Source organism: Sinocyclocheilus rhinocerous, unplaced genomic scaffold (genome assembly GCF_001515625.1).
Source record: "Sinocyclocheilus rhinocerous isolate Xijiao unplaced genomic scaffold, SAMN03320098_v1.1 scaffold3150, whole genome shotgun sequence".
In the NCBI taxonomy this organism is placed as follows: Eukaryota; Metazoa; Chordata; class Actinopteri; order Cypriniformes; family Cyprinidae; genus Sinocyclocheilus; species Sinocyclocheilus rhinocerous.
Window position 1 is genome coordinate 114,264 of NW_015630557.1, and position 27,303 is coordinate 141,566.

The 27,303-nt window shown below is 39.1% G+C and overlaps 4 protein-coding genes across 6 annotated transcripts in view; all 4 read right to left on the minus strand.

Moving 5' to 3' along the window:
- LOC107740568 (la-related protein 4-like) overlaps positions 1-2,055 on the minus strand; it is a 31,414-nt gene extending 29,359 nt beyond the window's left edge. For all 3 annotated transcript variants that reach the window (XM_016553021.1, XM_016553020.1, XM_016553019.1), the window contains exon 1: positions 1,618-2,055. In XM_016553021.1, the coding sequence (XP_016408507.1) occupies positions 1,618-1,719 (102 nt within the window). In that variant the 5' untranslated portion in view covers positions 1,720-2,055. The remainder of the gene's footprint in view (positions 1-1,617) is intronic.
- A 691-nt stretch (positions 2,056-2,746) lies between these two features.
- On the minus strand, positions 2,747-4,761 carry LOC107740577 (prefoldin subunit 5-like). Its single transcript, XM_016553041.1, has 6 exons — positions 4,648-4,761; positions 3,934-4,036; positions 3,778-3,809; positions 3,539-3,613; positions 3,342-3,447; positions 2,747-3,260 (listed from the first exon to the last, which is right to left on the minus strand). Exons 1-6 carry the CDS (start codon positions 4,711-4,713, stop codon positions 3,181-3,183), a joined length of 462 nt encoding a protein of 153 aa, XP_016408527.1. The 5' UTR covers positions 4,714-4,761; the 3' UTR covers positions 2,747-3,180.
- A 680-nt stretch (positions 4,762-5,441) lies between these two features.
- On the minus strand, positions 5,442-21,132 carry LOC107740575 (separin-like). Its single transcript, XM_016553038.1, has 32 exons — positions 20,955-21,132; positions 20,536-20,630; positions 20,111-20,416; positions 18,718-19,446; positions 18,545-18,634; positions 18,342-18,453; positions 17,848-17,975; positions 16,953-17,146; positions 16,619-16,861; positions 16,357-16,501; positions 16,059-16,224; positions 15,822-15,958; positions 15,570-15,704; positions 15,370-15,486; positions 15,077-15,245; positions 13,361-13,489; positions 13,115-13,271; positions 12,744-12,853; positions 11,188-12,404; positions 10,679-11,090; positions 10,449-10,589; positions 9,760-9,973; positions 9,455-9,648; positions 8,946-9,073; positions 8,689-8,811; positions 8,451-8,594; positions 8,206-8,370; positions 8,024-8,128; positions 6,559-6,674; positions 6,384-6,467; positions 6,117-6,281; positions 5,442-6,027 (listed from the first exon to the last, which is right to left on the minus strand). The coding sequence occupies exons 2-32, from the start codon at positions 20,614-20,616 to the stop codon at positions 5,826-5,828; spliced, it is 6,558 nt and encodes a 2,185-aa protein (XP_016408524.1). The 5' UTR covers positions 20,617-20,630; positions 20,955-21,132; the 3' UTR covers positions 5,442-5,825.
- A 1,213-nt stretch (positions 21,133-22,345) lies between these two features.
- LOC107740576 (integrin beta-7-like) overlaps positions 22,346-27,303 on the minus strand; it is a gene marked incomplete at its 5' end in the record, with an annotated part of 7,686 nt that continues 2,728 nt past the window's right edge. Inside the window, 7 exons of the mRNA XM_016553039.1 lie at positions 22,346-22,501; positions 22,684-22,844; positions 22,972-23,162; positions 23,746-23,953; positions 24,057-24,283; positions 25,033-25,223; positions 25,341-25,481. Coding sequence (XP_016408525.1) covers positions 22,400-22,501; positions 22,684-22,844; positions 22,972-23,162; positions 23,746-23,953; positions 24,057-24,283; positions 25,033-25,223; positions 25,341-25,481 — 1,221 coding nt within the window. The remainder of the gene's footprint in view (positions 22,502-22,683; positions 22,845-22,971; positions 23,163-23,745; positions 23,954-24,056; positions 24,284-25,032; positions 25,224-25,340; positions 25,482-27,303) is intronic.

Consider the following 27,303-nt stretch of genomic DNA (forward strand, 5'->3'; position numbering starts at 1 on the left):
AGCAGTTGCAGATGTTGTACAAAATATCACCACTACTCATCTTTGCACCAATAAAACGTAAAAACACTGTTTTTCTACCAAATTATATGTAATATCTAATTATTATATTAATATTTAACTTGCATTGGAAAGGTTTCCGTGACCTCTCGCGAGATCTCGGCAAAAAGTCTCACGATTTATTTCCAGAACATGATGCATGATGGGATACACTAAGCCTCGAATAGCGCTCCGGAGCGGTATTCGAGATAGTGTGGATTTAGTGTGCTTTAAGGGCACTGCGCTTTGCCGTTTTTAAGACCTGGGACAGTCTTGCGCACTTACTTCCTGTCGCACGCACGCGCTCTCAAGTGGCCAAGACCGCAAGTGTGGGTATTTGGACAAAGCTAGAGAGAGACTCCTGCAGAAGAGACTTGGCACATCTAGGACAGGAACTGGAAACAAAACCTGAATCTGTTAGCTTCATTTTGGTGCAAGTCCACATCTGACACAATGGTATCCTTTAAGGTACTATGTTAATATTATGGTACATAAAAATGGTAATCATTCAGAACCATAGTTTATGAAAGTACCATGGCATTACCAACAAATAGCATCACTGCATCATGATGGTGCTTTATATAGGTAAAAATGAAGGGTTTTTATGTTAAAGCTGACCTTCCTCATGTTAAAACATTCATTCCAATGACCAAGACACTTAAAGGGATCGTTTTGTCTCTTTACACATCAATGTATCGTCACGAGCCACAGGGTTTAATTGGGTTTTGTTTGTGTATGTTTTATGACTCTCAAAGCCGTGATTCCCATCCACTTACATTATACGACTGACAGACTGCAACGGTTTGAGTTAAAAATCTCTGTTTGTGTTCTACTGAAGAATCAAAGTCACCTACATCTTGGATGCCCTGGGGGTAAGCAGATAAACATCAAATTTTCATTTTTGGGTGAACTATCCCTTTAAGCCTCTTTAACATTCAACAAATGACCACTGCCGTCATTCATACAGGCATGATACCAGAATCTAAGCACATCTTTAACATGCCCGATAAATGTATAATATACCTGTATTTAAATATCTGTCAGAGCTAGAAATTAAACCATGTACAAAGTACATTAGGACTAGCATTTGTTAACTGGAAAAAACAGTCATACAGCTTGCTTTGTTAGACTAAAATATTATCAACATTGCTTTATATGAAAACAATTTAATACATTTGATTTTAGAATGAGGTTTTAGTCATTTTAATGCTTATTTTTTATCAATAAAAATGATTAAACGTTCATGTTTTTCTTTTACAATTGTACCCAGTATTATTACTCAAGGATCTCATTCAGTTTCAGTGGATCGATACTTCAATTGCTAACGACCTTACAATCTGTTTCAATTCTGCAGTTAGTCTTATCTCATCTGGTTAGCGCGCAAGGACACAGGTGTCATCATACTGCAAGTAAATACTAGTGCTTACCAGTTCGATAAACAGTCACTTTGTGTTCTAAACAAACACGTTTGTTCAAAATATGAAAGTGTTACATTATAAACGAAAAGTGAACACAGTAACGACGTGTTTAGGGGGAGGGTTAGTGGGTTGTGCCGATTCAGCATCACAGGCCTGAGCTCACCATGCCGCCTTGGTCCTCGCCGGTTTTCTCCTCTTGATCACGGGCGACTGATCCCGGCTCGACCTCCTTCTGTTGCGCTTGGCTGCTAATCTCCGAAGTCATCGGCCGCCTTTGGCTCTGCCCCGGCCGGCCACTCTCGACCCCGATCCGCGATCAAACCCCGTGCGCCTCCTCGCCCGATCCGCCACTCCTCTCGCCGGCTGAATGCAACAAGCACTTGCTCTAGCTAGTTACGGTCGGTTTGTCTTACCGTTTCAGAAAATAAACGAAGGATGGAAGAAAAAGGAAGACTCGCTAACACTAACGCTTGCGAATCTATCTCCAGTACGGGTCTACTTCATACTCTAATAAGCCTTAATGGGGATCAGCGAGCGTTTTTGACAGACGGCAGAAATTCACACTCCGCCACCGTCCCGACAGACAATGCGACCACCCCCTCCATCGCGCTCGCTCTTCCCGAGATGGTCCTCACTGCAGAACATAAGATCCAGGGGGCGAGGTTGGATCCAGATCCAACTCCTCCCACCTTACATATACCTAAACCCACCCATCTCCACCCCCTGGATCTTTGTTCTGCAGTGAGGGCTACTGCTCTTCCCTGACAACAGAGCGCAACACGCGCTGCGCCGCATAGCGACAGACTCTGAGCGAAAGTGCAGCCGGGCAACGGCGAACCATGACACAGCGATTAATCCACATCTATTTACAACAGTCCTCCACCCAAACTAATGACAACTCTTTATTATTTTTGTGTCATTTGAGATGCTTATGCTCTTCATTATGATTTAAAAATATAGTATTATAAAAAATTAACTTAAATGATTTTAGCAAATGGCTGCAATATAACAAAGAGTGAAAAATTTAAGGGGGTCTGAATACTTTCCGTACCCACTGTATATATATATGTATATATGTATGTGAGTGTGTGTGTGTACATCATATGTCTAGATAATTGTCTTCAGAAGTCTACACAGAATAAGTTAATTTTAATGAATGTAACACAATGTTCAGGTTTTAAATGTCAACTTTGAATTTTTTTTTCAGCATGGGTGGAAATTTTTACATTTTACAGCAGTCATAATGTTTCTGCTCTCTGTAAAATGGACTAGTAACTGCTTGGGACAATAAATCAAGCTATTCCTTTTATTGTTTTGACATGAAAATACTAGTAATGAAATGCATATACTTGTACATTTTTTGAAAAACAAGAACATTTTCTTTAGCCAATTTCAGATGTAAATATTCATGTTCAAAATATTTGCTGTATTGAAAAAAATCAATGACAAATGTTTGCCAAAGTAAATCTCCTTCAAAGACATGAATCCCAGTGGTGGGAGGCTTTGTGGATACAACCACAGGCCATGCCCAAAGCTTCATTTGTTCACTAAACATGAGAATGAAAACATGGAACAGAAAAATTGATTAGTTGTTTGATGCAGGAGATGTGAACATATTGACATCTGAGCTGTGGTTCTCCATTTCAAGGGTTTAGAATGGCTCCATCTGAAAGGTAAATGATCAGGACCTCCCCAGAATTTTCTGCCATGCTGCTTGGAACTGTTTTTAGGCTTTGGTGGTGCCAGACTGTGATGCCTGTTGGCTGTGCAGCTGCTGAAGCTTCATATTCATGACTTCCACAACAGCTGTTAGGAGGCAAATTAAACTCTTATTTAATGCATTTACGATTTGTGCACAATTTTTTTTTTTTTTTTTTGTGAAATCACCTTGTTTCATAGCATGTTTTTCTTGAAGGGCAGGCTGAATTTTCTCAATTTGTTTTGTAAGGAAGTCGATTTTGCGCTTAAAGAACTCTTTGCCATTCTCTACTTTCTGAAAAGATAAAAAGCAGTGAGATTTCTTTGGTAGTGTTTTAAAACCTAAAAAAAAAAATATTATACAGATGGGCAAAATCTTGGCTCACCTTCTCCACAAAATAACCTGTTCCAACATCCACTAAGACATGATCCACATCGTTCAGTTTTCCAGGCACATACATCTGCAATAAAGCAGTTAAGGGAACAACTTATCCGTGATTAATGCAAATGATTTACATAAACACCAAACTGCCTGTGAGACATTTTAGAGGGTCTGATGGTGGATTGAGACAAAATTAATCTATCAGCACTTATTTATCACTCAGCTGGGCTGTTGAGAGGATACAGAACTGGTGAGAGGTACAAGTAGTTCTTTTCCTGAGGAAAAAAAAAATAGTAAAAAGAAATCAGTGTACAGATTAGATTTAGCTGAAGATGTAACAATGGAATAACTCAATTTATTTAAAATGAGCATCAAATAAACTTCAGCAGTAATACTCACCTTCATTGCTCTTGTTAAGTACATTCAAACTGTCTTTGGCCTCCACATATTTAGTTTGGACAACTTTCAACTGGCCTATGGATGATGACAGGAACTCAGTTTCCTAGAAAACAAATTCCTGTCATTTTATTTGCTACCATGGCTCTGATAAATTGCAGTTTACTAAAGACAAAAATGGAAAAAAGGTTATTCTAATGTGTGCAGATCTGTCCCATCCTAGCAAAATAAAAGTAGTAACAATTCATCTTTAAACATTTTTTTTTCTGAATTTATATTTAAAAAAAATAAAATAAAAATTCTCATATTCTCGTTAAAATATTGTTCAAAGGAAACATTTAAAGAGAAAAGGGTGAAAATGTCATAATTTCCTCAACGTAAGGGAGAATGTTTTGATATAACCGACTGACGGTCATTCCATACTATGCAAATATATGGTGACTGTGTCTTTCATTCCGCATCTCCTTTTGTGTTCAACGGAAAAAAATGTAAGTCACACGGATTGAAAGGACAAGAATGTTAGTGAATAATTACAGAATATTCACATTTGGCTGAAGTATCAGTTTAATGGTGAATTACAGAGCACAAGCAGCGGCACGCGTACAGACAGCATGACAGCCGCTGCGTGCTCTTCACTAATCCATTGACTGATTATATCAGCGTATATTACGGTTCAAAATGAAATGAGGAAATGGTTATATTTATAACACATTTTACCTGATCAAGCTGAGTTTTCAAGCCTTCTAATTGTGGAAGAGACAATTCAGTTAGATTCACCGCCATGTTGACAATAGAATAAGGTGAGGAAAACTTCCGGGTCAACCGGACACAACTTGAATGACTTTTAGCAATGATTTTGTATTACAAAAAATATTACTCAACACAATTTAAAAGAAAAAAAATCAACAGAATAGTAAAATGCAAAAAAGTAATTATTCAAATACTCTTGATGGATTTTTGTCTTTACTAATGTTAGTTAAAAGATTGGATTTACCCTGTAGCATCATACAATTCAACAAGAATTTTATTTTTATGCGCATGCCAGTTTGCCAAAATTATATGTAGATTTTACCAACAAAAGCATGTGGGTCTTGAACACACTTATTCACAAAAGCCCAAAACGTAAAAACAGGTTAATCAAAGAAACCAAAATCACTAACTGAAAAAGGCAAATTAAACTCATTTAAAATCTTATTGCGTTCCAGTTAATAATTTTACTTTCCTCAGATCCATCATTAAGCCTGCCCCTGCACACATATCAGACAAACATCCAAGGAACGTTAGAAATTTAGATCCCCCATGTCCTCTGAAACCACTGTCCTTGACATTCTGAAGACACAGGCTTCATTGTTTATGACCCTTGCTGCTAGAGCAGCCTGTCAGTTTATCTATTATTGTTAACCTATTCGTGTTGTTTTTCCCCATATGTGCCCTTTAATTCTTACATGTAGTTCCCTCATTCCTGCTATACCATATCAAGTTGAAATAACCACCACTGTGAAAAACAGGCTATAAAATCATTTTATTTTAAAGCAGTTTGGCATTTGATATAACTTAAAGAGGAAATAAAAATGTACAAAAAAGAACTTATACATCAAAAACATGTGACTTCAAATACTTGAGTAAAACATCTTGAGGTTACTAAATCAGCAACTGCAACCACACAACAACACGGCAGAAATTAAATGAGGACTTTAAAATGGCTAAACACTTTGAGTTTGTCAACTAGGCCCAAGTTAGATTTAATCCTAGAGTTCCCAGGTTCATTTTCATATAGGCAGAGCTTATTCTTTGCATTGTAAACAAGCCCTGAGACCTTAAATAACAGATAGTTGCATTTACACATTAAAAATTTACTACATTAGCTGTGAATAATAAAAAAGTTCAAATCGGGGCTAGTGAATATACACAGGCAAACCATAGGCAATGGGTGCAGCACCAATTATATGTTTTAAATGTGTGGCGTTACGTGATTGGGCTAAATGCTGAAGAAGGGAGGAGCCAGAACCAGCAGAGAGCCAGGACTGGAGCAGAGCCAACGTGAACCGATCTAAATCACGATCAGTCACGTCCCACAGGTTACCGAGCACTAGTGGGCTGTTGAAGAGACAAAGAACTATACTTAATGATAAAACAATTCATAAACATCTACACACAATATTTTCGTACATGGATGTGCACTTTACCATCCTGCTGTCAAGTAGCTAAGGATGATTCCTGTTCCTTCCTGGTGGCCAAGGACATTGAGAGCAGCACTACTGCAGCCAAACAAAAGAGCTACTGCCCGCACAGGCCCTTTCAAAACCCTCTGAGCATCCAGAAACCGGGCTCCTGCACCATGTCCTATGTAACTACACAGAGGTACAAATACATATTGTCAGTCTTAAATCACTTTATATTTCATCAATGCTTTATTAAATAAATAATAGCAACTATTTTGCAGTTTCACTCACATGTAAAGGTCTTTGGTGGTCACAGCCTCTTGTAGTTTATCTGGGTCAGGAGCAGTTCCACAAACCCCCTGCCACGCTCGCTCACTGGCCAGTCACAGACAGAGATGACAAATTGGAAACAGGACCAGTTACATAACTGTCCGTCAGTGTGTTAGTGCAGATTTTGTGAACTTACCCAGTAAACCATTCTTTAAAGCGATTCTCGGTGTCAGGTAGGTTTCCATCTGGGTTTAGCACATAGTAAACTTTCTTAGGGTTCACACCACAGGACAGAACACAACTTGAATCCATCTGAGAAAAGACAGACAAACAATTCACATTAAAGAAACAGTTAAACCTAAAAATGAAGAAAAGTTCAGAATAACATGAGGGTGGTTAAATTATGACAGAATTTTGCTTTTAATGGAATTGAATGGGAGACTGCTGAGCTTCAAAAACAAGAAAAAAATTAATTCAAATATGGTTCATAGTGCTTTACTTCAAGTCTTTTGAAGACACACACGAGTATTGTAGGAATGACTAATAATTTTAATAATATTATAGGCCAACACCGAAGTTTGCATCACCCTGGATTGCTCACCAAAACAACAACAGGATTATTCCATTGACTTTTAGGTTACTGCTCTGTGACCAACAAAATTTTATGATTCTTATAGGTTTTCTTCATCATGCTAATTTTCACAACTGAACTACTTTTATCAATTTAAAAAGCCTAAATACCACTACCAGAAGTAAAAAGCTAAAGTTAGGCTACAAACAAACTACGGTCACATGACTTCATATTTACCAAGCACCGAGTCACAAAGCATCTGACAAATCTTACAGTCTTTATTCAAAATCTACAAAATGGAAAGTTTGAGTTAGAATAGTTTGCAAGAGCGCAATTTTCCAAGACACGTAAAAGCTTAAAAAAAAATCCTGAGCTTGTGTTAACCACAGACCTTATTTCAGGCATTGAACCAAAAACAACAAAATGCATGAGTCACTCTCTGTTGTAAACAGACAGCGTCAGCTCACGTGTTCTTGCATCTCTCTTAGTTTGCACATGAGTCCTCACTCTCTGTTGTAAACAAACAGCGTCAGCTTTCGCACAAGTATGTGCCCGTGCTTACGTCATTATGCAACAGAGGATGTTCGCGCTCCAGACAATCATGAACGAGCTGAAAACTGTTTGCCCAGGCTGTGGATTAAAGGTATTAATGTTGTAAATAATGTTAATTTTCTTGAACAGACCAATCGTTTTATTTCATAAGACCTCAATGTATCATCAGGCGCCATCACTAAAAGTCTTCTTTACCATTCTGCTGAAGAAAAAAAGTCACCTACATCTTGGATGGCCTGAGGGTAAATAAATTAACAGGAAATTTTCATTTTTGGGTGAACTATCCCTTTAAATTAACTTCTGCCATAGCTCTCATAGCTCAATTGTGTCCTGCCATGTTCTTGAAAACAAACATCATTGGTTCTCACCAAAAGAAAAAAAAAAACAGCAACACATTGGACATTCTGCAAAATAAGTCCTTAGTGTTCACAGAAGTCAAAGATTTTAAATTATGTGAATGATTGGTGAACTAACTCCAAGAGCTTTACTAAGTAGTAAATATTCTGCACATGTTGTGCTTGTACTGAGTGGCATATACCTCTTTCAGATGACTGTGTCCAAGTACTGCATGTAATGAGGGCATGCGAGTGACAGAACGAGACTTCAGACAAGCAATGTTCTCCCATGGCAACCTCTGCAAGAACTGAGAAACACAAAATGTTCAGCATATGGTTCAAAAAAATCTAGCAGTTTTTGCAGAGCAGATTTATGACAGTGTACCTTGTCTAAGATGAGAACTGTATGTCCCTGTGGCTCCTCCCTTCCTCTCAGTTTAGCCACACCACCCTGCAGAAGCCTCAGGAAGTCCTTGTGCTGCTGACCCATCCCCTCCACAAGGCACTGCAGGTCTGGCAGGGACAGGAGTGGAGATGCTGAGAGAATCACCTTCAGAGAAAAATAAGTATTGAGAAGGTGGGAACATGTGATGATCAAACTAATACAGGTGCAAAAGAGATACCACATACCTTAAGAATGTCCTGTGTGATCTTTGTTCTTTTCAGTGCCTTTTGGAAGCACTTTACCTGAACTTCAAGCTCAGAATCAGAGATCAAAGGCAGGAGTAGAGTTCGCCACACACCTAAAGCCTCTTCCATCTCTTCTAACATTTTCTGATTGACAAACAAAGGCAACATCACATTCAGTATCCAACATCCATCCTTTTACATGAATCATTTTCTAACTGTCAAAGAACTTGTCTCTCACCTCCACACGAACATCCAAAGCCTTTCTTCCTTCCCACCACTGCGATTTCTCAGCCACCGTGCTCACTTCCTTTTGCCCCTTCAATACTCCATCCATTTCTTCCAACAGCACAGCAACAGAGCGCTAAAAATAAAAATAGTTTGTGCAAACATCTCCCCATTTTCTTCTCATTGTGAAAAGATCATTTTAATGTTTTAAACCTGTTGCATTAGGTAATACACCAAAGTAGTGAAAACATCACACAAACATATCTGCACCTTTCTGTCTGCGGTAGGGATTCGAACAGTGATTGGGTTAGAGCCGCGGTCCAGTCGGGTCAGAAGAATAGTGCTGCCGATTTCATCAGGATAGACACCCGTGAGCGAAAGCATGCACACTGTTATTCCTAGAGCAAAAAAACATCCAATTTAAATGGCTGGTTGACTGGCGTTTTAAACCCATGCCAGCATCCTTGGCTATTTTTATGTTGAGTAACAAGCTGAAAGAGTATAAAGGAGCAATTTAAAAACATGTATGATTGGTGAACTATCAGATTTTTTAAATTTGCCTTAAATATAAGCAATATGGATTCAGAGTTGACTATTAATTTTTTTTCGAGAGTGCTTGCAGAGTAATAGAATCTCCTTAAACCAGCACAATTTCATCAATTTTAAATCATTCTGTATCATCCTTACAATTATGCATAATTCATTCAAATGTTTTGTTACCCCTGCATATTTGTCACAAACAGTGCCGTTCATTGGGTCACTTTCAGCACAGTTGTTACCTGCTGGCAGATCTTTCAGCTGCTGTGTGAACTGGTGACAGTGTGTCTGTGGGAACTGTGTTGGGTGCGATGAGGTGAAGGAAAAGATCTGCTCCAGTGCAGAGAGTTTCTGAGACTGTGTTGCCCCAGACGTTTCCTCCAGACTCAGAGCACCAAGACCTTCTGTTACATCATTGCAAGATTTCTTCAGCTTCCTACAGAAATAGACAGAGAGAAGAGGTTCTATTCCTCATGCAAATGCTTTAGGAGACAGGCTGTGACAATTTTTTTGTCAAAATGTCTGCATTTCATACTAATTGACATACCTGAACTGGCTAACCACATGACGGGTCATATGGTGGCGAGTGGACACACCCAGCGACTGTGCATGTAGCATTGCAGTAGTGATGGGATCGGTTTGGCCGAGTGACTGAGCGAGCAGTGAGCAGATGTGGGGAAAAAGAGAGGGAGGTGGGAAGTGATGGAGGAGGAGCCATGAGGAACGCAGGTACGACTGGACCGCCTCTACTGACAGATCAGCTAAATATGAAATAAAACAAATAAATTTATATACATTTATAGTAATCAAGACACTCAACTTTGACAGCCCTAAATAGTACCAAAGTTTAAAAACAATTTTAATTTTTCACAGGAACCCTAACACCCATTCTAAATTAAAAGATTTTTGCTTATGCTCACCAATGCTGCATTTTTGTGGTCAAAAATACAGTAAATACAATAAAATTGTGAAATATTATTACAATTGTGCTGCTTAATATTTTTGTGGAAACCATGATACATTTTTTCAGGATTCTTTGATGACTTGAAGGTTCAAAAGAACAGCGTTTATTTTAAATAGATATCTTTTGTATAATAAATGCATTATAATTATAAATGTCTTTATTGTCACTCTTGATCGATGTAATGCATCCTTGCTGAATAAAAGTATTAAATTTTTTTAAAATCTTCTTTTTACTGACCCCAAGCTTTTAAACTGTAGTGCACACAGTATTACCTAGGGGTGTAGATGCATGTGGCAGGGTTGTGTGAGATCCAGAGCCGTTCTGTCCATTTCTTCTGAGCTCACTGAAACATTCTCGTCCAACATCTGCAGCCAGATCTCTCCTCAAGACCTCACAATCAGCATCTGGGCTGCCTAGAATCACATACACACAATTAATTTAGTCCAACGAGAATTAGTCAAATGAGCAATAATTTTATATCAGTTTTGGTCAACAAACACACCTGTGTCATTTATCTCCGTGTCAGACCCTCTGAGCTCCTCCAGGCTGATATCCAAAACAACCTCATCTTCATCCTCTTTAATCATCCTCATCCTCTCTGGCTCCTCTGTGGCCTCTGAACTTTGACTCTTTTTTGGTCGTCCTCTGCGTGTGCGTGTCTGGGTAGATAAGCCAGTTTCTTCCTCAGAAGAGAGGCAGCTGGTAGAGGGGAGGGCTGTGCTGTTCTTAGTGGTCCGTGTGCGTCGGGGAGGTTCTGGTTCTACAGTGGGGTTCACAACTTTGGCGTCACTAGAAATGGAGTTCAGAGCTGGTTTCGGAGATGTTTTGGCGTTGGAGGCATTCCGCTTTTTCTCAGACTTTTCCACTACAGCAGGAGGTATGGCTTCAGTGTCACTTTCATCACTGAACTCGACCTAAGAGAAAGAACAGATGTAATTAATCAATAATGATTTAAGATATAAAGATATCTTCTACCATCATCTCAGGAGGTGTGAAACCAATGGGTCAAACCTTGAAGCGAGAGCGCTTGGTTCGTTTAGGTGCAGCTGGCACAATCACAGGTTTCTCTTCTGCAGGAGAAGAATCTTTGTAAACTTCAAACCATCCCTTTGGGCCAATTTTTGAATTTGCAATCCCACGATGGCTGGCAGATGGGTGTAATGAGGGTGTAAAGTCGACAGAAATTTCAGGGACCTCATTAGTGAAGTCAAAGGCTCTTAAGTCACCAATGCCAGAGCTAGTGGAGACCGATTTGGGCCGGAATGTCCTTGATGCTTTAGGCGTTTTGAAAACCATGGAAGATTTTGTGATGGTAATTTTAGGCACCAAGTCCTTAGGTTTCTTGGAAACTACAGAGAACTCTTTGGTTTTCCTGCTTTCATGCTCTGCAGATGCACTCTTAACATCTGGGTGGCATGCTGCACCTGCCTCTGGAGGAGTTGTGTCAGAAACGGGGCTCTTGGATCGATGCTTTGATTCGTTTTTGAGTTTTAATTGTGGTTTAACCTTCGGTGGATTCCAGCTCCATACAGAAGAAAACAGTTCTTCTGGTGTACACCGTTTCTTCATGGCCAATGCCAAGCAGCAGGCCACAGCTTTAGCCCCCAGCAGAGCAGTTCTGATGGGCCCAAGCTCTGGTGTCAGTGCCCCTTTGGGCATCACTGCCTCCAATCCTGCCTCTATTTCCTCCCACAGGACTGTAGCCTTCCCTTTGTCCCCTGTTCTCAGAAGCTGAAGCACAGCGCCCAAATGCACTTTGCCTTGTTCTGCCTGGAGCAGCGACAGACATAGTCCAGCTGACTTTTTAGACACAAGAGCTGCCAAACTGCTTTGGAGCTTAGCTGCGACACTACGGCAGCGTTTCCTGGCAGATTGGCGTAGCTGGCAAGAGTGCTCAGGGTCTGTCTGGAGGTCTGCCTGTAACAGTGCCCAGTGGATACTGACTCGAGCCACACTGAGCTCACTGCAGCAGGGACAGGAACAGGTGTCTGTGTGGGTCAGGCAGGAAAGCCCATGCTGGCGTTTGGGCTTCAGAGGGGGAGATGCTCCTTGGCTTCCTAATCTAGACATGGTCTCCACAGGCTCCTTGAGAAGGGCGCGAGAACTGAGGATTCCACTCAGATCATCATCTTTCTCAGGGGCATGACCAGAGGAAGAAGGGGCAGCTGGCCGACCTTTGCGTGGTTTTATTTTTACCTCAGACTTCTGTTGTTTTCCCTGGCCAAAATCTATATGCAGGGGAGATGAATCCAAAATAAATACTTTGTTTTTAAAATCACTGGCTATAAATCTAATTAAATAAATAAATACATTTTTATGAATAATGTTTCACATTTTTTAATTTTATTTGAATAAGTACATTAAAATCAAAATCAATCAATAAAACAAACACATAAATACTACATACACAAATATAACCCTAAAATAATGCTCCCAAACACCTTTCAGGCACCTTCAATATGTAAATCACAAATAATGGCTAGAGAGGGTTCAAGGGGTCTTGACCCGGTAATTCTGGGCTAACCTTTCACAGAGGTGAATCTGAGTGTCTCTAATTACATCTTTACCTGTGCAGAGATCAAGTAAGTTTCTAACTTGCTCCAGATCCAAACTACTAGCTTCATTTGCACCCTTCATCAACTCCAGTTCTGCTTTCAACACCAACAGCTCGGCACAGCTATAAAACAAAATAACATGTGATTACAAATGCGCAAACAATTTGTCTGGCATCCTAGGAGCATATTCAAGCCTACTTGTTGCTTAAAAGAAAAAGCATTAGTTGGTTTTCGTTCAGGGTTTCTGCAGACTTGAACAAGTTAAATTTAAGACTTTTTAAGACCTTTTGTTGTTGCCGCTCAATGTCAGAAACACACGTTTTGATCTGAACTGTCACACGCATTCTGCCTCTCACATTCACAGATATGGAGTATGTACTCACTGGCTGAGTGTCTGCAGTTTGGTGGCCAGTTTGAGAGCCTCTAGACACTGAGCTTTCGCTTCATGAACAGCCCCACTGCTGCTCCTCACGATCACCATCCTTTCAGAGCACACCAGCACCTCACTCAGCAACAGCCACTTAAATACAACACTGTCTCCTACAGAGAGAAAACACACCAAGATGAAAATAACCAAAAATATTTTTAAGTAGTCAAATGTGTTTAGAAATGGTTACAGCTTGTTGTACCTTGATCTACAAAGCGTGTGTCTGTGTTTGGTCCAGGGGCTCCGTAAAACCCATTGCCCAGCAACATCATCACCAGGCTGCACAAAAGCTTTAACCCTTCATATTGAGCCGTGTCTGAAGTCTTCAGACCTACACCACACACAATTCACAAATGTAATCACGCATAGTATAAGGGTAAGTGATGTGACTAATTTTCTGTCCATATTTATCAAGTTGTTTAAAAAATACATTCACTAACATTACAAAGTTTGGGATCAGTAAGGTTTTTTTTTTTTTAAGATATTAACACTTTTATGCAGCAAGGACACATTATAAAAGATTTCAATTTCAAATTAATGGTAGTTCTTTTAAACCTTCAATTCATCAAAGAATTCTGAAAAAAAAATTATTAGCATAAGTGTTTTCAGCACAAGAATAAGAAATATTACTTGAGCACCCAATTATCTGCAATATTACGGTTTTCACTGTATTTTTGATCAAATAAATGCAGCTGTGATGAGCAAGAAAGACTTTTCAAAACATAAAAAATATTTTTGACCCCAAGCAATGTCCAACAGATTAACTCCTGAATTTAAATTAATTCAAGAAACAAGAAAACGTTATATTTCTATTGTTAAAAACTAAGCAACTTTTTCCCCTAGCTCTAATGAAAGTTCATGCAAGATATAACTTATGTTTGTGGTACCTAGGGTTGTGCCGATTGACGATAGTATCGTGTATCGACGATAGTCAGAGATATCGACTATAGTACGTCTTTGTCGACATTCAAGACGATATAAGGCTCATTCTCCTATAAATGTATTTATTATTATTATTAGGCGGCCTATTATAATTCGGCTATTATTATCAAATTGCCCCGCTATTTCACTTCAGCACCACATTTCACACTTGCGCAAATGAGGATTAGAGCCTGTAGCCGGTGAAGGAGTCTCCAACCACAAACACAGACGTACATCGTCTGCTGATATAAGGTATTTCATTGCATTTAACAAGTAATCTGAACGGCATATATATGTACAATATTTTAACCGAGCCCTCACTTACTGAGTTTAATGCCACAGTTATGTTAGAATGCATTTCATTCTTGTTTCTGTGGCGGTGCGTTGGGCTCGTCATGGGGCGTCCTGAGCGCTGTATGACTGATTTATCCGTTCAATTTAACTTTACTCCAAATATATGAACTTACTTGTTTTAAATACTTTTATATTTAACGTGTTCGTTTATGTCCAATATTTACTGTTAAACTGTTGGTCTTTAAAATAAATCTACTTTAGATTTTTTACCATTGAATGCAGTTCTTTTATACTGATAACTTCCGTGCTCTGATATAAGCCCTGATATCTGATTCCGTGCCCCGCCAAACTTGTCACAGGACGTGCGGTCCAGTGATGTATGACTGTTTATCGAATATATATAAAATAGCTGTTTTAAATATTTTTATATTTAAAATGTTAGTTTATCAGTTTGAAAGTATATTATTTCGATTATTGGTGCTTTCATAGGCTCTCTCTCGCACGCCCGCGCGGTTTAAAACACCACATAGTTATTAAATAGCCTATGATAAGTACAGAGAGTCTCTCTTGCCCCCACGCACGCACGATAATATCGTGTATCGGCGATCTCATGGGCTGGCGATATGACTATTTGAAAAATGACCATATCGCCCAACACTAGTGGTACCTAAATGTGTAATGTGTGTATTGGATGAGAGCTGACCATGCTGAGCGATGCTCTGACGTAGCTGTGAGTCCAAAGTCTGTGTGTCCAGACTCAAGTATTCACTGGCTGTCTGCAGTGCTCGTGCCCTGAGCAGGTACCAGCTCTTAGAATGATGCTGAGTGGACTCCTTTATCACCTCCAACAGACAGCTCACACCACGCTCCACCTGAGAAAGAGATCAGTGCTTCTGTGAGCAAGTATGCAAATACAGTGTAAAACATTTCCATAGAGACTAGACCTGGATTAAATTGACTCACTGGTCCACAAATAGTTATAAGAATGAGCATTACCTGTCCTAAAGCGTAGTGTATCTGTGCTTTTTGCAGCGTAGCAAGCATGGATATTACAGATGTGCCCTCAGAGCTCGGGACAGAGGTCAAACTCTGTTCTGCTTTTTCTAACTCCACCTGAAACACGCAGACAAAGTTCTGGTGTAAACAACAAGTTAAGGTATTATAGTACAGAGGTACAGTGTAAAGAATTAATTCACCTGCGCAAGCGGAGGAGAGCCCAGATACAGCAGGATCCTGGCAGAGTGGCAAAAGGCATTCGCACTATTCTGAGCATCACCGAAGCTATGGAAAAGAGCAGCAGCAAGCTGATATCCCTCCAGAGCTTGCAGGTGCTAACAAAGACATATTGTTTATTCAACACGAGTCTCAAATACTTCTCTCTTGGTTATGAGTTTGAGTAAACTGATATTACACAGATCACAGTGAGTTATGTGGGTGTGTAGTCTTACTTTGCCCATAAGTGTGTAGAGGGCAGCCATCAGTGTCATGGAAGAAGCAGTGAGTTTAGGGTCTCTAACTGCAGGCACAGAGCCCTTGAGCAGACTCCGCCACAGAGACAAACATCTGTCCAAAGGCTCACTCAGCTCTGACACACACGTGAAGCAACCACATTAGATTATACCATAAAGCAGTGCTTCTCAAACCTGTTCTGGTTTCTGCATTCTACGTTTGAGTGTATGACTTACTGCTTTGAGCCAGTAGATTGAAGCGTAGTCCATCATAGACTAACTGGCTCTCTTGTGATTTCTGTTTGTCTTCATACTCCAGATCATTAGAGGGAACAGGATCCATACTCCCCTCCATTTTATTCTCCTCCTGCACTGCACGCAATCGCTTCTCTGTGTCCACAGCCTGTGACACACCAAATGAAAGTTTTCCAGTATGTACATTATGGTTCAAATGTTTGGGGTCAGTAAGAACATTTTGTTATGAAAAATAGAATCTGTAGATTCTATCTGTAATGTACACTGCCAAGGCACTGACCTCCTGCAAACTGGTCTCAAGAGTACAGATGTAGCGCCACAGGGAGGCATGTGCCTTCTCATCCTTCAGCCTATCAGCATTCTCTGCTGTCTCTGGCTCCGCCTCCAGCAACCTCAAAGCCTCATGGGTAAAGTCAACTGCTGAGCTGATTACCAAGAAAAAAAAAGTTCTTAAGTGCTCCATATTTTTTCTCTGATTCAAATAAGACAAAAGCATAAAAAGTCTTTAAAATAAATATGATCATGTGATCATGTTTACCCACCAGTCAGTCTGTTGGCTGAAGTCCTGGTAGCACACAACCTGTGCCATCTCACATAGATACGTAGCCCGTCTCAGTGTGTGTGGGGTTTCTTCATGGCAGATATCCAAGAGGTCGCAGAGTGTGTTGTAGCGCTCCTGGGCCGTGTCTCCGTTCTGCTCTTTATACAAACGCAACTCCTCTTCTAACAAACACAACATCACCTCTTCATCCGCTATTGTTTCTCCTAACCCATCCCTCAGAGTCCTAACCAAAAAAAGTCTATTACTACCACATTCAATCACACTTAAACAATAGTACATCGGAAACCCTTTTCGATAGGCTTAGTTTAAGCTACCTAAGACGCGTGTCATCCTCTCCTGCTCGGGCAGCATCAGACTTGGTTTTGACCCACAGCGACACAGGTTCTGTGAGATGATCCAAAATCTGTGTGCCCAAAACCCGAATCCAGCGCACAATCCAGTCTAGAGCCCGCTCCAGCTGACCCCCACGCCGGCTACACTGCACGGTCAGCGTGAAACAGCGGTTGACCTGAAACATCCACATAATACATCAACAGATGACAAGCTTATATTGACATGTACATTTAACTCAATGTACAACTTGAAAATAATCAAAATATTCATAATAAAGCAGACAATACACATATAAGGTCCTTGACTTCAAGGGCCACATGTGTCACAAAATGTCACAATGTCATATTGCTCCTTTTTATTTGCTGTTAAAGGTGGGGTAAGCAATTTCTGGTAGCCAATGTTGACATTTGAAATCACCAAAACAAACACGCCCCTACAACAAAAGGGTCTCGCCCACTGATCTATTATAGATCAGTGGTCTTGCCCCTATTTTGATAGCTCCGCCCCACACATATGTACTCAACCCAGGCAACGATTAGTTCTGTGAAACAAAGCAAAACCAATCTGATCCGATATTTACACGGGTCCTACTTCTTGCCTTAAGCCTTCTTTTGTTCCGCAGACGGTTTCCTCTTTTGTTTTTTTATCCGCCATCTCTATCTTTCTGTCGCTCCGCTCGCTAATGTCCATCCTGTGCACTGAAAGCTCTCTCGTCCACATCATGAGTAGACACGCCCCTTACTGCTGATTGGCTACAAGTTTGTTTTGCTAGTCGGCCCGAATCAGTTTTCTAAAGCGTTTTTGAAAAATCGCCTTTACCCCACCTTTAATCCCCCCAAAAATTAACAAATTACCAGACTAAGCTGCAGTTCTTACCCTATCCACAGGAAGAGAGGGTGGGCAGTCCTTACACAGATCCTGACACACAATCACAGCCAAACCAAAGGCTCCCTCATACAGCTTCCTGTTAAACAGCTCATATACCACATTATTCACTGCACACACTAGGAAAAAGAAAAAGACAAATTAATATAGAATTCAATTTACGTGGACTCACTAGTGAACTTACACAACTGTTCACAACTTTGGGGTCTGTAAGATTATTTTTAAAAGAAATTTATATTTTTATTCAGCAAGGACACAATAAATTTATTGAAAAAAAAAAATTGTACATTGTTACAAAAATGTCTTTCAAATAAATGCTGTTCTTGTAAACTTTCTATTAATCAAAGAATCCTGAAGTATCACAATTTCCACAAAATATGAAGCAGCACAAAAACCTTTGACAAGAAATATTTCTTGAGCACCAAATGGCTCCAAACACAACTCATCCAATAAGATCTCAGCATGCAGACTTCAGGCAGATGTACCTGCTTTAAGTAAGAAATTGTCGTTGTTGAGTGTCCGCAGTTCAGCAAGCATCCGTCCTGCTGTCGCCTGGCAGTACAACAGGACTCTGTCCAGAGCATCGCCTGCAGACACCTTTGGATGCAGAAGTTGAATAAAGGACATGAATGTGAAACATCTAGCTAATCATAAAACTTGATCATGGTCTCAAGACATAGCTTACTACCTGAGATGCATGAAGACTATCATACGTGCTAATGAAGCCCTGGTAAAAACTGAAACAAAGCGAGTACTGCACCTGCTGTGAAAATGAGTCCTGGAACACAAACACAAGCCTTTAAAAAATTCATATTCCAAACACGTATTTATGAGTACCAGCAAATTATTATATAATCTTACTTTATGTTGTGTGAGCAGAAGTTCCTGATATTCTTCCAAAAATGAAAAGCAAGCCAGCAATGTAGTTACGTCCATCTCTTTACACTGGCCGGCTTCCAATGCCCAAACCACCAACTGACAAGCCTCTAATAAGGCATGAGACTCTGCAGCCGACATGACACGAGGCAGCCCTCTGAGGGAACGTGCACATTCAGTGAAAGCCTTACTGCATTCACCTCCCAAGCTTAATGCAGACTGCAGCTGCACTGCGCGATCTGCAAGGCTCAAAGCCAAACGCAGACCCACGTGACCATCAACGCCGTCCAGAGCACCACGCAACAATCCAACAGCCTCGGCTGAAAACCGACTCTTGCAGAGCAGTTTACAAACCTTAAACACCACCTCACACTGCACTGCTAGCGAGAGACACGTCAGTGCAGAGTCTTGCGGATTGATTAAAGGGCCGAAGAACAGTTCTCGTAATTCAGAGGACAGAAAACTCACATCATCATGAGTAAAACTCCCACACGATCTTTCATACTCTACTACCACTTCCTCTACGAACAGAGGAACTTTAGATGGGAAAGAGGCTGAGCTGGACCCTTGTTCTAGGAGTCTGAAAGTTAAAGCTTGCAGCTGACAGTGAAGTCTCTCCCGTGGAAGGAGGGTGGAGCCACTCGCTCTGTTGGACAGGAGACTGTTCCACAGCACTGCGAAGCAATTCCGCACTAGAACATGGAAGTCATCCATCTGTTGACAAAACAAAAAATATGAAGTTTACAGAAAGCATCTTGAAATATGGATACGCTTTATTATATTCGAAAGGAATCTGTCTCCAGGGTTCCCACACTTTTTGACCAATGAACTTTCATGATTTTTACCAGATTACTTGATATTTAAAATTAAATAGAGATTTAATTTTAAATTAATTTACCAGAGTTAATTCATTTTAAATGAATTTACCAGAGTTATCATCATTAACTACAATTTACTAAAATTTAAATATTAGAAACATTTTTGTTCATTTAAATAAAGCTGAAGTAAAATCAACTTTAAATACAAGATGAAAATTAGAAAGAAAATAAGAAATGTTGTCTTTAAAATTAGAAATGTTGCCTTGGCACATAACTGAAATAAGTTTAGGTTGAAGCAATAAAATTAACTGGAAATAAATATAATTAACTAAAATTAAAAATTGAAACTTGAATAGTAATATTTAAAAAAGACAACTAATAAAAATGACCAAAGAATATAACAAAATTGCTAAAAAAAAAAATTTACATTTTTTTTTTAAAATACAAAAAACAAAAAAGGCTAATTCAAAATATTAATAAAAACTATAATGGAATATAAATAGGAAAATAACACTAGTCATCATGACCATGTGAAATCTGACATCTCAAGCATACTGTACCTCTGCAGACAAACGCTTTAGTCTTCTATACATAAGATGACCCAATCGACAAGCAGGGCCGTGAGCTCCAAGGCTTGTGACTTTCTGTAGGATGTGGAACACTATTTTCTCTAGATAAAATGGGTTGCTCTGTATTCCAGACTCTTTGAGCGATTCAAACCCTTGGACGGACAGTTCCACCAACTCCACTATCTGCTCCTGATGGGCAGGGTCCAAAGACCCACTTCCCAGTCCCTGGTTGCAAGCCCGGATGATACGATCGCACATTGTGCGACCATATGGACCAAAGCCATCATCCACATGTTTCTGCAGCAAAAGAAAATAAGAAAAGCTCCAGTAGTATGCATCATACATGAAATAAACCCAGATTTTAGCTTACTGGAAACTGTTCTCAATCTCACATGTACATAGAAATCAATGTTTACCTTCAGCTCGTCGTGAAGAACTACAGTGTCCTTTACACAAGATAACTGTTGGACATACTCCTCTGTTCTCAAGCACTTCATTATCACTGTTTTGACTGCAAACAAACTACTTGTAAATGACAAGCCATTCAGATATTAGACGATTTAGTAACATGACACATATATATATATATATATATATATATATACACACCAACATATCCAAGCAAAATACGCAATTATGTAATACAAGTTTGAACATTCAAGGACTGAATGACAATTTATCTACTCTTGAGTTAACGTTACTGCATTAAAAGTATATTTCATGATCATCAGCTATACTGTCTTGTACACTTTGACATTTAGTTGCAAACTAGCATGTTAACTAGCTAACTTAGGCCAGCGTTAATCCACAATCAGTGTAAACAAATCAAACAAACCTGTTAGCCTGCCACCACCATGCCAGGTTAAACGGTCAAATATGGAGGAACGGCGACACTATTTGAGTGTTGTGAATTGCGTTCATGTATCTTTAATAAATGTGGGTAAATAAAGGTAAAATTAGTTATTTCCACTCGCGCTTCGCCGTTATTTTGGATGACAGCAGCGGAACGCGAAATGAAGCCGCCCACTTGTTTAAAATACCGCAAAGCCTATCGGGAAACTGCAGCGTCCCGGAAGTGGAAATTATTTACCATGGGTACTGTAGTTTTTAGAATTTTTATGCTTTCCTTAGTTGTGACACATGTAAGTAACAGTCATTCAGAAATAGAAACGGACATTAGAGTGTGACCTGCTAATTGAACTGAAATGAAAAGATAAAAGAATACGTAAAACAATTTGTATGTTTTTTTTTATTTTTATGGCTCTTTTATTATTGAAGTAAAAGTAAAACAATTACACTATTATGGAATAAAGCTGTTCAGGTCATACTTCAGACATAACTTGAAGTCACTGTTTTAAAAAAAAATAATGTAAGCTGTGAAGCTGCAAAAACACATCATTGTGGTTTTTATTTAGCAATGCAGCTGCTTCAAAATTCACAAACATCAAATAATGTTAAACATTTTATTTTACTCAAAAAATTACATTCTTTAGAAACCCATGGCCTGAAAATGCTAATTGTCTTAGGTAGAGTTGTTCAGTTTATCAAACAGAAAAGCTCTATTTATTTAGGCCTATAGGTGAAAAAAAGGCTTTGTGTTGAGCATATATATTAATATGCATAAAATACATCACAATATTTACAACAATCATGCAATGCTGTATTTAAATGTTTTTATTGCTAGCTTAAAATGTAAGATGTACGTAAAAAAAAACAAAAACAAGATATTACAACAGCAAACTCCCTGGATCCTCTCTTTAAATTAAAGGGGTGGTTGATTATGATTTCACTTTTTTAACTTTAGTTTTGTAATGTTGCTGTTAGAGCATAAACAATGTCAAAGTTACAACACTCAAAGTTCAACACAAAGGGAGATATTTTCTTTTTAAAAATTTGCTGTTTAAGGACTACAAAAAAAGGCTGTATAGGGACTACAACGAGCTTCTTCCCGGGTTTGTGACATCACTAACCCCGATGTTTACATAAATCCTGTCCCCGGGAACATGCAACTACCCCTAATGATAAGGGGGCATGACATTTCCGGACAAAGTGCATTAGGCGGTTAGTGAATCACAACACACTGGGCCAGCTAACCAATCTGAGCCCAATTGCGTATTTCTGAGGGAGGGGCTTCATAGAACCAGGAACTCAACAGACCGTTTTGACGAGAACGGAAACAGCGGTGTAGAATAAAGGTAAAATATGTGAAAATAATGAGCACGTCCCACTGCACCCCATAAACACAATCAAGCCTTCGAAAAAAGCTGATCAACCACCCCTTTAAATAATCTGCTCAGAATGTTCCTTTTCGTTTTCGTCGTGTTTCATATGCAAAGGGTTATACACCGTTGTCGTGGCACCTTTGAAAAGAGGGTTCTGGACCTGTACAGAACAAAGAAACATTTGATTGTTACATGGTCAGTCTGTGAATTCTTTAATATCACACTGAAACACTTAAACAATATGTTGTCTACACAGGTTATAAATTGCTCTACATTTAAAGCCTACAAAGCTAAATCTGTTTAAGTGGTTAATAACACAGAATGTCTTTGCGTGTACATCACCTCTTTCCATTCAGTCTGTTTCTGTGCTTTGACAAAGTTCTGGTACTCTCTAATGTCATACAGTTCCAGTAGGCAACGGTAAATAATGATTATTATAAAGCCAATTAAAATTATGCCTGACACAGAGATGCCAATTATAAGTGTCGTCTTATCAACAGAACCTACAGAGACAAAAAGAACAAACATTTAACATTCACAGTTACATCCATTCTGTGTCATATACGAGTTCAAGAGTGTGCTTATTTTACGGTCCTGTCAAATGAAATTAAATTCGATTTTAATACTTACGAGGCAGGTCTGCATACTGAAGTACAATTTTGCCATCATCACCAAGTTTCACATCGTACGAAATGGTGTCTTGATATGTGCAATGCAGCTCATGAGTTCCTTCAAGACGAGATACTGTAGCATTCAAACATCTTATAGCACAGACATTGGTATCAGGACTACCAACTACCTCGTGACAAGCCACACAGTCCCTATAAACACATTAACACAAAGACACATTTGTCAGACACTTTTACCCAAAGTGAATTTGCATTTTTAGTACATTGCATTCAAGGTGTTTTATCAGTTCATGCATTCCACGGGAATCGAACCCATGACCTTGGTGTTGCTAGCAGTGTTATTTAAGTATAATTGAGTTATTATTATAGTTTTTAGTAATATTTTGAATTATTTTTTTGTTTTATATTTTCAGTTTTTTTAATATATCTATTAAGTTTTTATTCGTTTTGATTTCAGTATTACTTCAGTTATTTTAACACATCAAGTTTAACGGAATGAAAATGAAAAATGTTGCCTTGGCTACTAGCTGAAATGAACTATATACTTTTTTGTTTGTTTCGTAAATTAGGTAGCTGGAATAAACCTCACAATGATTCACAATTCAAAAGTCTTGCTACCCAGCACTATTATCATTATAAAGCATATGAACAATAGAAAAAAAACCAGGAAGAGAAAACTAAAATTGTGGTTTCAAGAAGAAACAAACCCACACACAAATGCACAGCACACCTCACTAAAAATAATCTCAGATCACAGGAAGAGACAGATACTCACTTCAACAGCATGCAATCATTAATGAATGCAGAGCAGTGCTCTCCCTTGAAGCCTGGGTTACACTGACAACGGTTGCAAGTGCATTTGCCTTGACCGCTGCAAAGCCGTTTGTCATTGATACACTTGTCTTGGCTAGGCGAGCACTCGCATGAAGACCCCGTGTAGTTATTAGAACAGATACATTTTCCACACATACATCTGCCTTTACCTATGACGAACATACAGAGGAGTAGATATTGAGTTTTGAATCTAAAACTCAAAAAAAGAAAGAAAGAAATAGCTAAATTTTTGTGCCAATCCACTGTACTTACCATTACAGAGAAAGCCATTATGGTATTCACAACTATTGTCATCCCATTCGCAGAATTTCCCACTGAACTGGCCTTGACACACACACTTGCCACACTCACAGGTGCCGTGTCCACTGCAAACCAGCGAGCTGTTGTCAGGCCGACAGGATGCCAGCATGTTGGCAATAGAGTCCGCATCACTCTGTTGCACACACTCACAGCGCTGACCCAAATACCCTTCATCACAGCTAACACACACAATACACACACAGTTTATAAATTAAAAATTGTAAACTGGTAAGACACAGTATTATATGTAAATATTTAAAGCTGTTAAATCAAATAAGGTGTTCATTTAAAAGAGCTTTTTAAATAAATCTACATGGTGATCACATTCACATCACATATCAATCATTCATTTAAAAGAGTTTTTTTTTAAAATCAACATGGTGATCACATCACATGGCCTATCATTCATTTAAAAAATCAACATGGTGATCACATCCCATGTCATTCCGGACCCATAATATTTTCTTTCTTGCGAAACACAAAAGTTGATTTATACTGCCCAACCTACAAAAAAGCACCACAGAAGTATCATAAAAGTAGTCTTTTGAAGCTTTTTTGTGAGTATCACACTAAACTTCAAGTTGCTAGTACTTGAAAATTTCATGTTTGAAATATTGACACCAAATCCCATTGCTTCTCCTGTGTCATGTGACTGATCAAGACATATGTGTGACAAGTGTGACTGGAAATGTGACTGGATTTTAAGACCTAATGATTACTGTAATAGCAAATTAGATTCATTGTGCTTTTCTGTCTTTTTTGCAGCTTGGTAGTATAAATATTGTTGATAAAAATAGCATTTCAGCTAACTCGGGTACATTTACATTTATATCAATGTATTTTCAAATTCAAAGACCCTCTAATCAGGGTATCTTCCTAGAGTCTGTCAGCTGATGTAGTTCCCTGCTGAGACGCTTGGGGGATGTACCTGCACATGCCGCATGAGAGAATTCCTGAACTGTTACAGTGTTTGGAAGCCTTCTCTGGAACACCACAGTCACAGTGACACTCCGTATCCACTGTGATCTTCACCTCCTCACTGATACCTTGCATTTTGATCCGAAATGTCTGCGGCTCCTTCAGACATGCAGACGCATTCAAACGTACTTTGAAAGTAATCTATAAAATCAATGAATCAAAAAAACAAAACAAAACTCCATTAGTCTTATGAGATACACCAACAAATGTTTCCTGGTTGCTGATAATTCAGATGAAACCACTGAAGGTGGTGCTTACCTTCTCATGCTTGATACCTTGACACTCTCCTTTCTCCTTCCATTCAATATCTGCCTGATTCCCCTTACATGAAGACCCGTAGGACACGTCCAATTCTTTTGGAGCTCCCTCCTGCTCTAACACCAGCGTGGACGACAAATTCTGGCCCACATAAACATGTATTTTCAGTATATGTATAACAATATACAGTGATAAATGAATTATAAAAGCAAAAACATAAAGGTCTATGGCAAAAGTGTATCATTTGAACCCTAATTTAATCCTTAAAATTTGCCATATGTAATAAAGTTTTTCAATAAGTTGGCAAAAAGAAACAAATAAATAAATAAATATAATGTGGCTTTCTGGAATACTTGATTCTAAACGGTCAAATGATTCATTTTGTGGTCCAATATTTTTGCATAATGATCACTAAACTATATAATTGATTATATCCTCCTGGCAAGCAATTTCTTACACTGTGCTAGTTTATTGTCTCTCATATGATCACAATAAGATAATTTAAACTTTAATCATTTAATTTATGGTGATTATTTATTTGGTATATACAGTGGGTATAGAAAAGAATCACCCCCCTTTAAAATAATCACATTTTGTTGCTTTGCAGCTTGAAATGAAGATGGACAGTTTTTGTTTTATCCAGCTGTATTTTACTCAGTTCAACTTATAACATCCAAGTTAAAGATATAACAACAACATGTCAGAAAAAAAAATTTAAATAAAAAAAACAGAATCACTGAGTTGGATAAAGGATCACCCCCCTCCTAAAAATGACTTGTAAACTCCATCAGGAGTAGCTAATCACCTCAAAAGCACATAAAGCCATTTGACTTTCAGCTGTGATCAGCTGTGGTCATTTTGATGAAAAGACCTTTCCTGGAGAATATCAGTCCTTGGTAGTGCAACTGAAGCAGACAATCAACTATGGGTGGCAAGGCACTGTCAAAAGATCTCCGGGATAAAGTTGTGGACAGGCACAAGTCAGGAGATGGATACAAAAAAAAAAAAATGTCAAAAGCTTTAACAATGCCTAGAAGCACAGTGATGCCTATTATTACGAAGTGGAAGGTATTGGGTACAACACAGACCCTCCCTGGATCAAAACGTCGCTCCAAACTGGATGAAAGAGCCAGGAGGAAACTACTCAGAGAGGCAGCCAAGAGGAGATGGTCCTCACTGCATAACACAAGATCCTAGGGGCGTGGTTGGATCCAGATCCAACTCCTCCCACCTTACACATACCTAAACCATGGGAGGGTTGCAAGAAAAAAACCACTCCTCAAGAAAGGCCACATGCAGTCAGCCTGAGCTTTGCCAAAACGCATCTTGAAGATTCTGAGGCAGATGAGACTAAAATTTAATTTTGGCCTCAACACCAAACGATTTGTCTGGCAGAAATCCAATACAGCTCACCATCCAAATAACACAATTTCTACAGTAAAGCATGGAGGTGGTAATATCCTGTTATGGGGTGTTTCTCTGCAGCAGGGACTGGAGCACTTGTCAGGATTGAAGGAAAAATGGACGGGACAAAATACCATCAAATTCTTGAGGAAAATCTGCTGCCCTCTGCCCGAAAGTTGTCAATGGGAAGAAGGTTTACCTTTCAACATGACAACAACCCAAAGCACACAGCAAAATTGACCACACAGTGGTTGAAGGAGAAAAAGGTGAATGTCCTTGCATGACCTAGTCAAAGCCTAGACTTAAACCCCATTGAAAATCTGTGGAATGACTTGAAGACAGTCCACAAACGGTCACCATCAAATTGAACTGAACTTGAGCAGTTCTGCAGGTGCAAAGTTAGTAGAGACATATCCTAACAGACTAAAGGCTGTAAATAAAGCAAAAGGTTGTTCAACAAAAATTTTTTTGACATGACATGTTGGTGTTATATCTTTCACTTGGATGTTACAAGTTGCATTGAGTAAATAAAGCTGGATAATAATAACAACTGGGGGGG